This window comes from Astyanax mexicanus, chromosome 3 (assembly GCF_023375975.1).
Source record: "Astyanax mexicanus isolate ESR-SI-001 chromosome 3, AstMex3_surface, whole genome shotgun sequence".
NCBI lineage: Eukaryota > Metazoa > Chordata > Actinopteri > Characiformes > Acestrorhamphidae > Astyanax > Astyanax mexicanus.
This window is the reverse complement of record NC_064410.1, coordinates 47,556,354-47,570,936: the sequence shown is the minus strand read 5'-3', so window position 1 is coordinate 47,570,936 and position 14,583 is coordinate 47,556,354. Positions and strand designations below refer to the sequence as shown.

At 39.3% G+C, this 14,583-nt stretch overlaps 1 protein-coding gene across 1 annotated transcript in view; it reads left to right on the top strand.

The window, feature by feature from the left end:
* The window catches only part of gabbr2 (gamma-aminobutyric acid (GABA) B receptor, 2), a 306,925-nt gene that overhangs the window by 202,304 nt on the left and 90,038 nt on the right, over positions 1-14,583 (top strand). Inside the window, exons 5-8 of the mRNA XM_007258852.4 lie at positions 688-753; positions 1,016-1,204; positions 1,907-2,149; positions 11,332-11,392. Coding sequence (XP_007258914.2) covers positions 688-753; positions 1,016-1,204; positions 1,907-2,149; positions 11,332-11,392 — 559 coding nt within the window. The remainder of the gene's footprint in view (positions 1-687; positions 754-1,015; positions 1,205-1,906; positions 2,150-11,331; positions 11,393-14,583) is intronic.

Below are 14,583 nucleotides of genomic sequence, written 5' to 3'. Positions count from 1 at the left end.
AACATCTGTTTTCTGGTCTATTGTCATACAAATGGCGCTCCGGATAATAAAACACATATGCCGCGGTTAGTTACAGTATATGCCACAGTTAGCAGCAATGCTAGCCACGATTTGCAGCGCTAGTAAATGCCACCCGACAGCACCCTGAGTGTTCTAGTTACCCAGGTTGCTATCAGCTAGCAGTTTTTCCCACGCCGATTCAGAATTCAGAAGGCTGGCCCATTGGGTTCTCCAGCGTCCTGCTTCTGTCCATCTGCTCATTGTTCAGCTACTACTGCCTGCCTCAGACTAGTCATCATTACTTTCAATATATTCCCATCACTATTATGACTGTGACAGCACACCTGATCAAAACAACAGACATTAGTTGTCATACATGCTATATGCATAAAATTAATATGATTTGATTAGTGACAATGTCTTGTCATGGCTCAGTGGTAGAGAACCTCTTGGTTTTGAAGTTGTGAGTTTAAGTGCCAGCGGTTTTCCTCCAGAATTTTCCATATGCAGGTCTGTCTAACATAATAAAGACACATAAGCCAAAGTTTGCTTATTTCTCTTGTCTGCAGGAAATTGTTCATGTGTATTTTTTATGCCAGTTTTATTATGTTGTATTGGCTTTATTGCAATGCACACAAAAAGCTAAAATCACTCTTTCTTTTCTTTTTTTTTTTACTGTGTTTATAGGATAATGATGTTCGGATCATTATTGGCCAGTTTGACGAGAACCTGGCCTCTAAAGTCTTCTGTTGTGTAAGTATCTTATTCTTCTGAAGCTTCTGGTTCTCTGGAGAGTGACTATGTTTTATTAGTACTATTTGACACACCTTATGGTCAGCATGCACTGGACCTTTAACCAGTATAAAAGAGGCTCGTACAGTTTTAGCGAGCACTTGTGTTAGCATTAGAAAGATCAGAAAGTCAATACATCTGGTTCTGAAGCTCAGCTAGAGGATGAAGCAAGTGTTTATCGAATCCCTGCAACAAATCCCTCCTGTACCTCTGTGCTGTCTAGGCCTATAACAAGAACATGTATGGCAGCAAGTATCAGTGGATCATCCCAGGCTGGTACCAAGGCAACTGGTGGGAGCAGGCTAACTCCACCAACTGCACCACCAAGAAGCTGCTGACAGCCATGGAGGGATACATCAGTGTGGACTTTGAACCTCTGAGCGCCAAGAGGACCCAGGGAATCTCTGGACGGGTGAGCATGTGTGCTGTTTTCTATCATATCTGTATTCTAGATAAGATCAGATTCTCCCAATCAGCCCTTGTGTCTTTTCTTTCTGTCTATTATATCAAATGTAGTTCTTTTGGTTCTCTGCAACCTTCAATGGTCAGGGGTCCACAGGGCCACCATAGAACAGGTATTATTTGGGTAATGGGTCAGAACACTCTTCTCATCACAGAAGTGATACTGACATGGTGGTGGCTTGTTGTTAGCATGTGTGGTACTGCTGCTGGAGTTTTTAAACACCGCTGAACTGAGAATACTCCACCAATCAATGAAAATTCATACTATTGATGACAGACAGCAGGATGACCAATACAAACTGTGCAGCAACAGATTCAGAGCTTCTGTCTTTGACTTTACAGCCACACAATAGAGCATTTATAGAGGGAGTGAGCATTGGACATTAAGACAGTGAGTGGACACAATGTTTAAAAACTCCAGCAGCACTGCTGTGTCTGATCCACTCACTGCCGTATGCTGAGAATAATGACCCACTACACAATAGATATCTGCTCTGTGGTGGTCCTGTAGGGTTCTGACTATTAAAGAACAGGGTGAAAGAACATGGTAATTTGACATACACTCTATGACCCTAAACACAGCCAGCAAAACATACATATGTGCCTTTATTATGATATGATTTTTTAATGTGTTGCTTCTTTACATATTCAGACTCCCCAGGAGTATGAGCTTGAGTACACCAGGGAACGGGAGCAGAAAGGAGTAGAGGCCAGCAAATTTCACGGCTTTGCCTACGACGGCATCTGGGTGATCGCTAGAACGCTGAGCCGAGTCATGGAGCTGCTTAAGCAGAAGCAGCGGCAGGACGTCTACCACAACCAAACGGTGGACGACCGGGAGGTGGGCAAAATGGTGCTGGACGTGATGAACGAGACCAACTTCTTTGGAGTGACGGTAAGATCCTCTCACTTCTTCTGTCAGGCTTTTCTGCGTGAGAGAGAGAGGAATGTAGGTTGTCAGCTGGGTCCCTAATGAACTGTGATGTTCCTCAGGACGCCTCATCTAAATTCATGAAAACAGGGAAATGTGCTTAGGGAAAACAACAGCGATCTCCAATGAGACTTGAAGAACATGCCTTCTGCAGAGAAAGGCTTTAGATTCTATACGTTACATTACACCCATCCTTTTGAAGACACTTTTTCCCCCCCTTTATATGTACCCCAGGGGACATGCAGCTGTCTGAAGAGTCACAGTTTCCAGTTCTTGGCATCCCTGCAAGCTACTCGCACTAAAAAGCACTCACTTTTACGAGCAGCTAGCGAGATCTGTGTGTGCAGTTCTGCAGCGGGATGTCGAGCGACATTTCCTCAGGCGCAAATATTATAAAGGCCATTCGATGATTGGCGAGCGAGAGCTGAGGCAGTGTCCACAGGGATAGGCGTAATATTAGTAGTGTAGACGGGGCTGAGGAGGAGAGGGGAGGGGTTGGATCACTACCTGGAATGGCAGGCCAGGAGAACAAACACACAATCTAATAGAATAAACAGAGGGAATGTGAGAGAGTGTGTAAGAGAGAGCGAGAGAGGTGGACAGTAGAGAGATGAGAGCCCAGAAGAGAGCAACAGAACCCTGGACGCATTTGGTATGCAGGATGTGTCCCGCCTGCAGACATGCCTTGTATGTGTGTGTGTATGTATCCGTGAGACACTGGAAGAAAGAGATGCTCCCTGAGACAGAGACTCCAGATAAGAAAAACAGAAAAGAAGCCGATCTTCAAAGCTCGACGCAGCAAACGTAAAAAAGCTGCGACAAGAACAGTGACTGATGATACAAGAGCTAATGTAGCGACAATTCAGATCATTTACATAGAAGACAAGATGTGTCATCTCTAGGGGGGATTATGGGTACAAATCGTCCTATAGCTGACCCTCTTCAGTTCTTAGCCAGAGGTGATATCTCATAAGTCCTCCGACTGACTCCCTCGTGGACTGTATCTTAGACGCTCGGCCTGCCAGCGCTACTCACCACGGGCCCCGCACGATCACTGCCATCCCTCCCTCCACGCCACTGCAGGCCTAATGGAGGGGAAATCACAGCAGCAAAACAAACAGCTCTCAGGGCAGAAAAAGAGCAACAACAGCAGCAGCAGCAGCAGAAAGGCAAAATACAAGTTTAGAGGAAAAGCTGGATATGGTTGGCGGGCCTGTGATTTGTCTTTTTGTTATCTCACTAATAATGTATATTCTTGCTCATCAGATGCTCGATACACTGTTTCTTGTTTAAATTGCTGTAATTGCCAACATGTTATCTATTCTTAATTCATTAAAAAAGCGCGTTAGTCAAGACTACACAGCAGGACTGGAACTGGAATTGTACTGCATTTTACTCTTTGTATCTGCCTGTATCTTATCGATACAAAGCACACCATCAAAATCTCTTTCAGAGAAATTGGTTTGTTTAATTGCCTTCCTTTATTACTCTACAAATGGGTTTTGGTTTGACATTAAGCTAGAGTGTATATTAAACACCTGTGTCTGGGGAGCATGATGGTGTAGGCATTTTACCCTTACGTGTGGCGTTGCTTACTACGACATGTATCTTCTTTGTAGTAAAAACATCATCCTAAAAACAAATCCTAATGATTTGCCTCATTAGTGTATTACCTGTCTGATAGTTCTTTGTAATGAGCTTCTATGAGATTTTTCAGTCACTACCTGTGTTAGACCTTTATTACTACCTGTGTTAGACCTTTGTCACTACCTGTGTTAAGGAGCTTTAGGTACAGTAAGAGGGTGTTGAAGTAACTGGCTGCTTGGGAGATGGAAGCAGAGTAATGGAATGTTAAGGAAATGGATTTGAAGTAATGAGATATTGAGAACATGCCAAGATACATGAAAACTGTGATTAAAAACCACCAAATATGAATTTCTAATCACCTAGAACTTTATGAATATAAACTTGTTTCCATTGCCTTATTTGGGGTATGAAAGCTCTGTATCTTTTTTGTTATTTCAGCCATTTCTCTTTTTTTGCAAATAAATGCTCTAAATGACAATATTTCTATTCAGAATTTGGGAGAAATGTTTTTCATAGTGTATAGAATAAAAAAAAACAATTCATTTTACTCAAACATATACCTATAAATAGCAAAATCAGAGAAACTGATTCAGAAACTGAAGTGGTCTCTTACATTTTTCCAAAGCTGTATATGTCCTACATATTTCAGTTTTTTAATTTAGCAATATAAGAGAGACAAACATCAACTTATGCACCGTTAGAATCATTGTTATAGTAAAGGTCCTCCATTTTCCCACCCCCCTGGATATGCTTAAACATATCCTGCTCATGTGTAAACTCGTCCTCCTCGCCTCTCTTACTCTCTTTCTCTGTGTCAGACTCTGAAACCGCCAAGCTGGTCTATTGATCGAGTGGCAGCACGCTTCAGGAAGTAAAACATTAGCTTAGCAAAGCCTCTGGGGAGGCCGGATCACTCTGAATGAGAGGTGGAGGGGTGCACCACTGCTGAGCTTTTGACTGGAGCCGAGCCAGCCAGTTTTTACTGCTCTGAAGCTGAGCCTCAATCTCATTCATTTACTATTCTCTTAATAATAGCAGAGCTACAGTTCTGAATGACAAAAATTAATGGGCAGTTCTAAGGAACACTGTGCACTCTTTAGGAAAAAAGGTGCTGTTAAGTGCTTTTGTATTCTTTGTTCTCTTTGTTTAAAACCGCAGAAGAAGTACTTTTGGCTTCCTTGAGAACTATGTTTGAGGAGAGATTTTGAGAAAGTTTGAGAACAACCTTCACGTAATCATTCACTACATTGTGCAGCAGTTCTTTAAACTTTAGAACAATTGTGAGACATTAGCATAAATTGTGCTGTATATCAACATATATTAAGAAAATATTTAAGCCTAGTTATAAATTATAGTTTCCTTTCTTTTTTATATAAACATATTTATCGATATGTGGATATAAAGTGTTTAATTCTGATATAAACTACTTTTTAAATCTACCTTATCAACTATTTACCCCATATTTGGTGGGCCATAATAAAATATGACATAAGTTTATGTGTTATTGTGTCTGGTATTGTGTGTCCCATGCAACCTAAAGAATTCTGCACTGTCCTGCATCTCCTGCACTGAATGCGAATTTAATTGCCGACAGAATTGTTTGACTATATTAATGTGCAATTTAAGCCAGATGCTGCTGGTCACAATCATTCCCACCTGCTGCACTGTCCACCATGAGTGAAAAAACGCCTCCTTTGACATATTCCTGGTTCAAACAGGAATCTGTGGACCAAATAATGATATGACCACCAATTTGGGTCCTACTTAAACTCACGTCCACGTTGTCTCGCTAAGAACAAGCTGTCCAGTGTTCAAACAAGATTACACCTCATGACTTATAAAATTATGGGCATTCTCAAGGCATGTCCCCTGAGGTAACATTTCATGATCAGTATACATACTTTATACACTTAATGCAGTTTTTCAGCGTTATGAACTCAACATGATGTAAATCGCTACTCTCTACAGTGCTGTGACCCAGAAGGAACCAGTTAAAAAGGCATTAACTTTATATAAGGTCAGCTAAGAAGGTGCAAATGGGCTTTAGCACTTATGTTGGGTTTTGCCTTTGATTAGCTGAGAGTTTCCTAATTACAGTAACTAAATAAAATGGCAACGGATTCAAGGAGATTAGCTGGTCACTGTGTTTTTTTACTTAATAAACTCTTAATGAACGTCAGGGTAAAATAAGATTTTATTCCAAGTAAATGAACAGTCAGCTTTTAAAATCAATGTCTTAACCTTCTAAGACCTGAACTCTTGATATTTGCGCTAATTGGCACCTGATTTAGTGTAAAAACAAAGAATGATCTTTTAAAATGATGTAGTTTCCGAGAAAAATTATGTCCACATATGTGGACTTTAGTTTTATATTTTGATAGAACACAATGAAGTTGTAATTAGTAATGATGTGCAAAACATTTATTGTTTAGTACCTGAACACAGCAGCTTTTTTTTTTGATAAGTGCAAAACAAAAGTAGAAACAACAATATGGCTCATTTGAAGGTCTGTATCTACTGTTCATTTAAATTTCTAAAAACACAAAATCGTAACTGAAACATGTTAAACTCTTCTGCCACCACTAGGTGACAGTATAATGGCCTCATAAGAGGACATCAGGCCTTTGTAGAGCAAAATTTTGTGTTGTGGTCTAGACAACCCAAAATGTGATGTCCACACATGTGGACGTCAGGTTCTAGGAGGTTAGAGCAGAACATACTGTGTGGGCAAGCAGAAGAATTTGAGCCACTTTGACACAAACCAGATTATAATAGCTAGATTTTTTCTGTATTCAGTACCTATCAAAACTTCTGCAAGGTGTGACTGGAAAACCATCTACAGGGTCATGGGCATATTGATTTGATTTAAAAAAAAAAGCACAGGGGCACCAATATATATCAGTATTAGGCAGGTGGTGCTTCTGTTATGACTGATCGATTTATAATACGTTTGTCAGTATATGCTTGTCAGTTCTACAGTATAGACAAATTTGGGGAGTGCACATTTTTTAATGTGCTGCTAGTAAAAGAAAGAATGCATTTTGACTGGAAAAGCATGCATTTGTTGTATGAAACTGGAGTATGAGCTAAAATGTGCAGTTTATGCGGTGCGTGCATTACACACCCTCATCCATATGCAAAGCACTATACATGGAAATGGGTAGAGATATTAAAAGTGTGGCTGATTAAATATGCTGGTCAATTTGCTAAAGTGTTGGGGGCTGTTTTGCATGAATTTTCTCTGCCTCTTAGAAATAAGGTGTAAATCAGCTGTGATGTCTAAAAGGGATGTTCTAGAGAGACGTCCATCAACTGTGGCTGCACATATATAGTGACAATATGTTAGAACAGGCCTTGAAGACATGCTAAATGAATATTGTTCTATTTTTCAGTAGAATATAGTAGAACTGAGCAGAATTTACATTTACAGTTCCTGCAACTTCTCAAATTTGCTTTCGAATTCTACTCCGAGACTTATTGTAGTTCTACTCAGCATACTCAGTTCTACAGTGGAGTTTACGTGAATAGATCAGACGTATCAAACTGAAAGTGCATTTCAGATGTAGTGTGAGTCCATATCATGACTCAAGGCCTATTTTGAGTGAGGCGGGTGCTGAGAGACCACACTCACAGATGCATCATCGCTGAGCGCAAAGTGCTTGAGCCCCTCCGGCCTCACAGCACACCTGAGAGAGAGAGAGAGAGAGAGAGAGAGTAGAGCCGATTAGACTTTCACACTTTGCCCAGGGTTCACATACCCCCTACCATCACCCTGCTCTCCACACACTCACACACACAAACACACTCATCATCAGGCCTGCCTGGCTTTCAGAGCTGATGCCTGTAGGCCTGCAGACAGTAGAGTGCGTTCGCTGAAAGCAGGAATGGTAGAGGTCTGCGTCTCTATTGCAGTCAGTAATGACCTCCATCTACAGACAGCCGAGGGCAAATATGCCCAGCTAATAGAGAACCTTTTAAGAACGTTTAGCAACAGTTTGAAAAGGTTGCAGGAAGGTTAGCTTGTAAGGTTACAGAAATACTGTTCCAGAAACGTTCTGAAAATGTGTGACATAATAAAGGTGTGCTTCACAACGTAAAACAAACAAAGAAAACTTAAAAACATTCTGAGAACATGATCTGTAATTCTCTAAGAATGTTATCTGTAAATTACTACTAATAAAAAATTGTAAGCTGGGTATTTGACAGGTGGGGATACAGTATCCTAAAGCTAAACTCAAGTGAAAGTGTTGATCCTTTTGTAAAATTAAAGTAAAACAATAGTAGTTAAGTAGTAGAAGCTCAAAAAACTGTTAGTGGGTGTGGTTTGCACACTACGCCACTGATCAGTGAAATGAGGTGAAAACTGATTAGAAGCCATGCATAATTTTATGTTGCCTTCCAAAATGAATGGCCGTAGGAAACAAGCAATACATGTTGTTTATGTGCTCGTTTGAATGGAACCACACATAAAAATAGGAATGCCATTACATTTTCATTTTCATTTCATTTATTTTTCTTGTAGTTTTCTTGCTTATATATATATACATATATATATATATATATAACTCCATCTTTTTTGTTGCACACTTACGCAAAACATGATTTTTGTCAAGAAAAAAAAAGAATTGAAACATCAACTAAAACAAATCTTTGGTGCTAAGTTGGTAAAATTGGAAACTCTTCCCAAAAACAAGGTTATTCTTTGAAAAAAAAAGAATCTCCAAAAAAAAAGAAAAACTAAAGCAACCTCTTAATTTCTCACTGTTTTATCATATAAATACATATACAGTGAATATGTGTAAAAATAAGCAGTTACCCCTCACCTCCGGTATTGTGTAGAAAGGTGAGAATGAAATCCTGAGATCTCTCTATTGTGTGGGGATTAAGTGATTATACAGCAGCTGTACAGTCAGGATAAAAAGGCTGTATAGAAGTTGGAGACACAAGGGTTTGGCTTTACAGCTGAAGACAGTCTGCGTCAGAGCACACACTGAGATTTGGCACAATAAGAAGACAAATATATGTATATACACACACAGTGTGCTAAAAATAATCATACCACAGGCTGGTGTGAAAGGCCTGGGCTGTCATGGTGCTCAAATATATATGTGATTCTGCCCATGAATTTTAGTTTCCCACTGATTAATATGAAATGTGGTGCACAAGTGTAAAGGATGAGCATATCATTATCACTTGTGTAAGCACAATTTATACAGTGTAATGTAACCTGTGTATTTGACCTGGTAATTTAACCACAGACCTTTAGGCCACACCTTTTTCCCAAATCACCAATATGAAAAGAAGTTTACTGTTCAAATCCAATTAGAGATTGTGCACATAGTAGTACTAAAATGCGCAATTTAAAACATTGTATAAAGTGAGAAGTATTAAAATACAATATGCTTTTGTTGATGTGATTCACAGCACCTTCTAAGAGTTCAAACATTTTATGTGACTGACTAGCAGTGTAGCTGTGGAGCAGCTTAGTGGTTAGATTGGATAGATTTTGATTGAGTTTTAAAGGCCTGAGGGCCAACTTGAAGATTAGTTTCAAATTAGTGATTTTAATAAGCCATAAAATTAATTATTAGCAGTTTTCTGTTTTTATTAGCGCAATTGTTAACTGATTACTCATTTTTAATTCATTATTTCACATTATTCATTGGATAATGAGTCTAGCATAAGTTTAAGTAGTTAACATGGTACATTGAGCGAGCCTCTATGTGAATACACAGCATTTACACACACACACAGAAATACTGTATGCATGAATGACAGTGTAACGTCTTTAACCACAGTGAGCGTTTATCCAGAGCGTATCCACATCAGAGCATCTAAAAACAAAGCTGGGGCTGATAAAGGGCCTCCAGCTCGCTCTGCACTTCAAAGCAGGACGCCTTTAGAGATGAGATGGGCTCTCAGTCCCCTCCTAGGGTACTAATGGGCTTCTAATCATTGCCATGGAAATGCTGTATGCCTCTCACCTGTTATTTTGCCGGAGCGAGTGATCCCCAATCCTGCTAAACGGCTCATTAGCCAGCTCAGTGGGCAGACGGATAGCACGCGGCCTTTGCTCAACACTTAGATAATGAGCACATGAGACAATGTTTTGACAAAACGATGGGGTTTTATAGATGCTCGCTAGTTACTGTACCTGTTTTTCATTTATTTGATCGGCCATCCACAGTGACCTGTCAAACATCCATTAATTCATTATGTTTGATGGGTTTTGTAGCATATTTTGCATGCACACATTATAACAGAGCTAATAATCCAGGGCCAGGCCCCGTTATTTGGACCACTTTGGCACCCACCCTGTTACAGCAAGCTGCATAACACCATGGACAATGACTAAGTGGAGAATTTGATTGAACGCTTGGTGTAAATGTGGTTGACCTAGAGTTGTAAACATAGTGAATTGCTCATGAAACAAAATTGTTGAAATATTATTAATTGTTAAACACGCAGTATGATGATTATAATGTCACTGATATGAAAGTTTCCTCTTTTTTTTTTTAAGGGGCAGAGCTTCTTTCTCAAAATTTAACATATAATATATTACAAATAATTTTCTAAAAAAAAATATATATATATATATATATATATATATATATATATATATATATATATATATATATATATATATATATATATATATATGCAGAGCTTTCAGACCTCAAACAATGCAAAGAAAACACGTTCATATTAATAAAGTTTTAAGAGTTCAGAAATCAATATTTGGTGGAATAACCCTGATTTTAATCACAGTTTTTAGGCATCTTGGCATGTTCTCCTCCACCAGTCTTACACACTGCTTTTGGATAACTGTATGCCCCTCCAGGTGAAAAAAAAGAAAAGTTCAGCTTGGTTTGATGCTTGTGATCATCCATCTTCCTCTTGATTATATTCCAGAGGTTTTCAATTTGGTAAAATCAAAGAAATTCATCATTTTTCAGTGTTTTTTTTTTTCAGAGCTGTATATGTTAATCAATTCAATTAAAGAAAGCTGTTCAAAAAAGTACTTCACACTGAAGTACTTAACATACCTCTAAATGTGTAAAATTGTGTTCATTTCAAATATGTTTTACACACAATAGGCCACAATAGGCATGTTCTATTGATACTGACCTGAAAACGACTTTGATTGCATACTGTATTTGACTTGTTTATGCCACTTGGGACTGGATCTCATGAGCCAGTTCTGTATAACCTCCTTTGGGACCTCTGTGTGTTCTCTTTATATTTATCCAATTAATTTAGCTCTTATTAATTATGCTTGCCTCGATAAAGAGATCAATTTAACGACTGCTAATTTAATAAGTGGGTCTAGGAGCATGGACCATGGCAGATCTGTAGGTACACACTTCAGTTTGTCACTGTGCCAGGAGTCAAAGATGCAGTATTGGACCAAAGCATTACTTAAATCATGTACATATATCTTATATGTCTAAGCATAATGTGCTGGAATTACTTAGCGCTGAAATCACTGCTAATGCATGCAGCCCGTGTCTTACTGTGTGTGACGTGAATCTGAAATGATGTTGTATGTGTTTCTGCAGGGTCAGGTGATGTTCAGAAATGGAGAGCGCATGGGGACCATTAAATTCACACAGTTTCAGGGTAAGTGAATTTACAGTGCAGTCTACAGCTCATTCTCTACAAATCAAGAGACATTTGATAGCATTATTCCTTCAACTGTGTAAAATAATATTTGTTGTTCTTTTATTTGTTTTTTTACTCTGCTAAGTTTTGTTTTATGGTAGCTGCTGTTTTCAGACTGTTCAGGCTGTAAATGTAATTTTACAGTACATTAATAAAGTATGGATGGCTGTGGAATAACTGGGGATCTAACTGGTGATGTCCCAATGAGTGGGCCAGTATTAAGAGGACTGCTTTATGTTAAGGTGTCCACTTTTGGTGTTTGTGATGAGTCGTGTGCCAGAAACAGTCCTGATATGATGTGATGTGATTTACTATAACAGAAAACATTATCATGTTGCCCAACATCCAGGTTTAGTCATTTTTCTTGTTAAGACCTTTTTTTTTAAATTTCAAATAAAAAAAAATTATTAGAGACAAGACAATGATTATATGTAAATATAGATTGCAAGATGGGTGTGCATTACAAAATAAAACAACCATATAATTCAGCTGTATAAATTATAGGATAAATAGTAAAATATTTTGGTACCACTTTAAAATAAGACTACCTTTATAAAGGGTTTATAAATGGTTTACGATTCGTTTATTAATGGTTTCTAATTAGGTTGTAAATGTCTTAAAACGCATTAATAATCAGCAATAACACATATGTAGAAAGGGCAACAATGACCTGTTGTTTGCAAAATAGTGAACCCACAGCCATGCATATTGTTGCCCTTTCTATGTATGTGTTATAACTGATTATGAATGATTTTTAAGGCATTTACAACCTAATTAGTAACCATTAATACATTAATTGTAAACCATTTATAAACCCTTTATAAAGGTAGTCTTATTTTAAAGTGGTACCAATATTTTACCTGCGTCCATTGTCAGTTTTCATGTATTAATTTAAACATTAATTGTATTAAAGGTTTTTAGTTTCTACTTTTTAATTTACATACTACAGTAAACTAAAGTTTTTCAATTTTCTGTGATACTCGTCCTACAGTGTAATATACAGCAGCACCACTAAATCAAATCACTCTTCTTCAGTTACTATATATATATATATATATATATATATATATATATATATATATATATATATATATATATATATATAAAATATATAGTAAATATAAATATATATATAAAACTATATAACCATGGCTATACAGTACAGGCCAAAAGTTTGGACACACCTTCTCTTTTTTAGTGCTTTTTTTTATATTTTCATGACTATTTACATTGTAGATTCTCACTGAAGGCATCAAAACTATGAATGAGCACACGTGGAGTTTTATGTACTTAACAAAAAACGTGAAATAACTTAAAAAAAAATGATATTCTAATCAGAATCAGAATCAGAATCAGAATCGGGCTTTATTGGCCAAGTATGCTCACACATACAAGGAATTTGTGTTTGGTTTCAGTAGCTCACAGTGCACAATAATTGACAATAACATTACAGAAGTAAAACATTAACTCACATAAACACACGCACACACATACAAACATACCTGTAACCTAACTTTACGTGTGCAGAGTTGTATATTTACAGTAAAGTGCTGAGTGCAGCAGTAAGGACACTGGTGCAGTCTGAATAAATAATTAAGTTAAACTGAGTTAAATAAGGCATATAAATATGAGAACAGAAGAATTACTTGCAGAGACAGTACAGTGTGTTGTAGCCACTATCACCAGATTAATAAAGTGCAGTACAGAGGGTGAAACAGAGTGAGAGGGATGACATGGATATGGATGTATGTAACAGTCTTGTGTGGATGTAACAGACTGTATCCTGGATGTTATGTTGTAGTGTTCAGCTATTCATGAGAGTGATGGCGTGTGGGAAGAAGCTTCTCTGTAGTCTGGTGGTCTTGATCTTCAGTTGGCTAAAACGCTGTCCTGAGGGGAGACGCTGGAACAGGTGGTGTCCAGGGTGTGATGCATCAGAGACAATGTTCTCTGCTCTTTTCCTGGTTCTGGAGGTGTGTAGATCTGGCAGGGTGGGTAGCTTCACACCGATGGTCCTCTCTGCAGACCTGATGATGCGCTGCAGTCGGTGGATATCATGTTTGGAAGCTGAGCTGCCCCACACTGTGATGGATGTGGTGAGGACAGACTCAATGGTGGCGGTGTAGAACTGCACCATCAACTCCTGGGGCAGGTTGAACTTCCTCAGCAGACGCAGGAAGTACAGTCTCTGCTGGGCTTTCTTGATGATGGTGCTGATGTTGCAGTCCCATTTCAGGTCCTTGGAGATTGTTGTACCAAGGAACTTGTAGGAATCCACAGCCATCACAGTACTGTTGAGGATGGTGAGTGCTGGAAGGGTTGGGGGGCTTCTCCTGAAGTCCACTCTCATCTCCACTGTTTTTGCTGTGTTCAGCTCCAGGTTGTTGTAGTTGCTCCAGAGCACCACCTGCTCAACAACCCGTCTGTAAGCAGACTCGTCACTGTCCCGGATCAGACCAATGACTGTCAAATCGTCTGCAAACTTCAGGATTTTGACTGAGGGGTCTGTGGAGGTACACTCGTTTGTGTAGAGTGAGAAGAGCAGAGGGGAGAGAACACAACCTTGTGGAGCTCCTGTGCTGATGGTCCTGGTTCCTGAGGTGATCTTTCCCAGCCTCACCTGCTGCTCTCTGCCAGTGAGGAAGCTGGTAATCCACTGGCAGGTGGAGGCTGGCACGCTGAGTCGGGTCAGTTTGGTGTGTAGATGTCCAGGGATGATCGTATTGAAGGCAGAGCTGAAGTCCAAGAACAGAACTCTTGCGTATGTGCTAGGACGGTCGAGGTGCTGGAGGATGTGATGAAGACCCATGTTCACTGCATCGTCCACCGACCTGTTGGCTCGATAAGCAAACTGCTGGGGGTCTAGCTGGGGGTTGGTGATCTCCTTCAAGTGAGTGAGTACCAGCCTCTCGAAGGATTTCATGACCACAGAGGTCAGTGCGACGGGTCTGTAGTCGTTCAGTCCTGTGATGTGAAGCTTTTTGGGGATGGGTATTATTGTGGAGCGTTTGAAGCACGACGGTACGACACACAGCTCCAGTGATTTATTGAAGATCTTTGTGAAGACAGGAGCAAGCTGGTCTGCACAGTTCCTCAGACAGGAGGGTGACACTCCGTCTGGGCCTGGTGCCTTCCTCACTCTTTGTTTT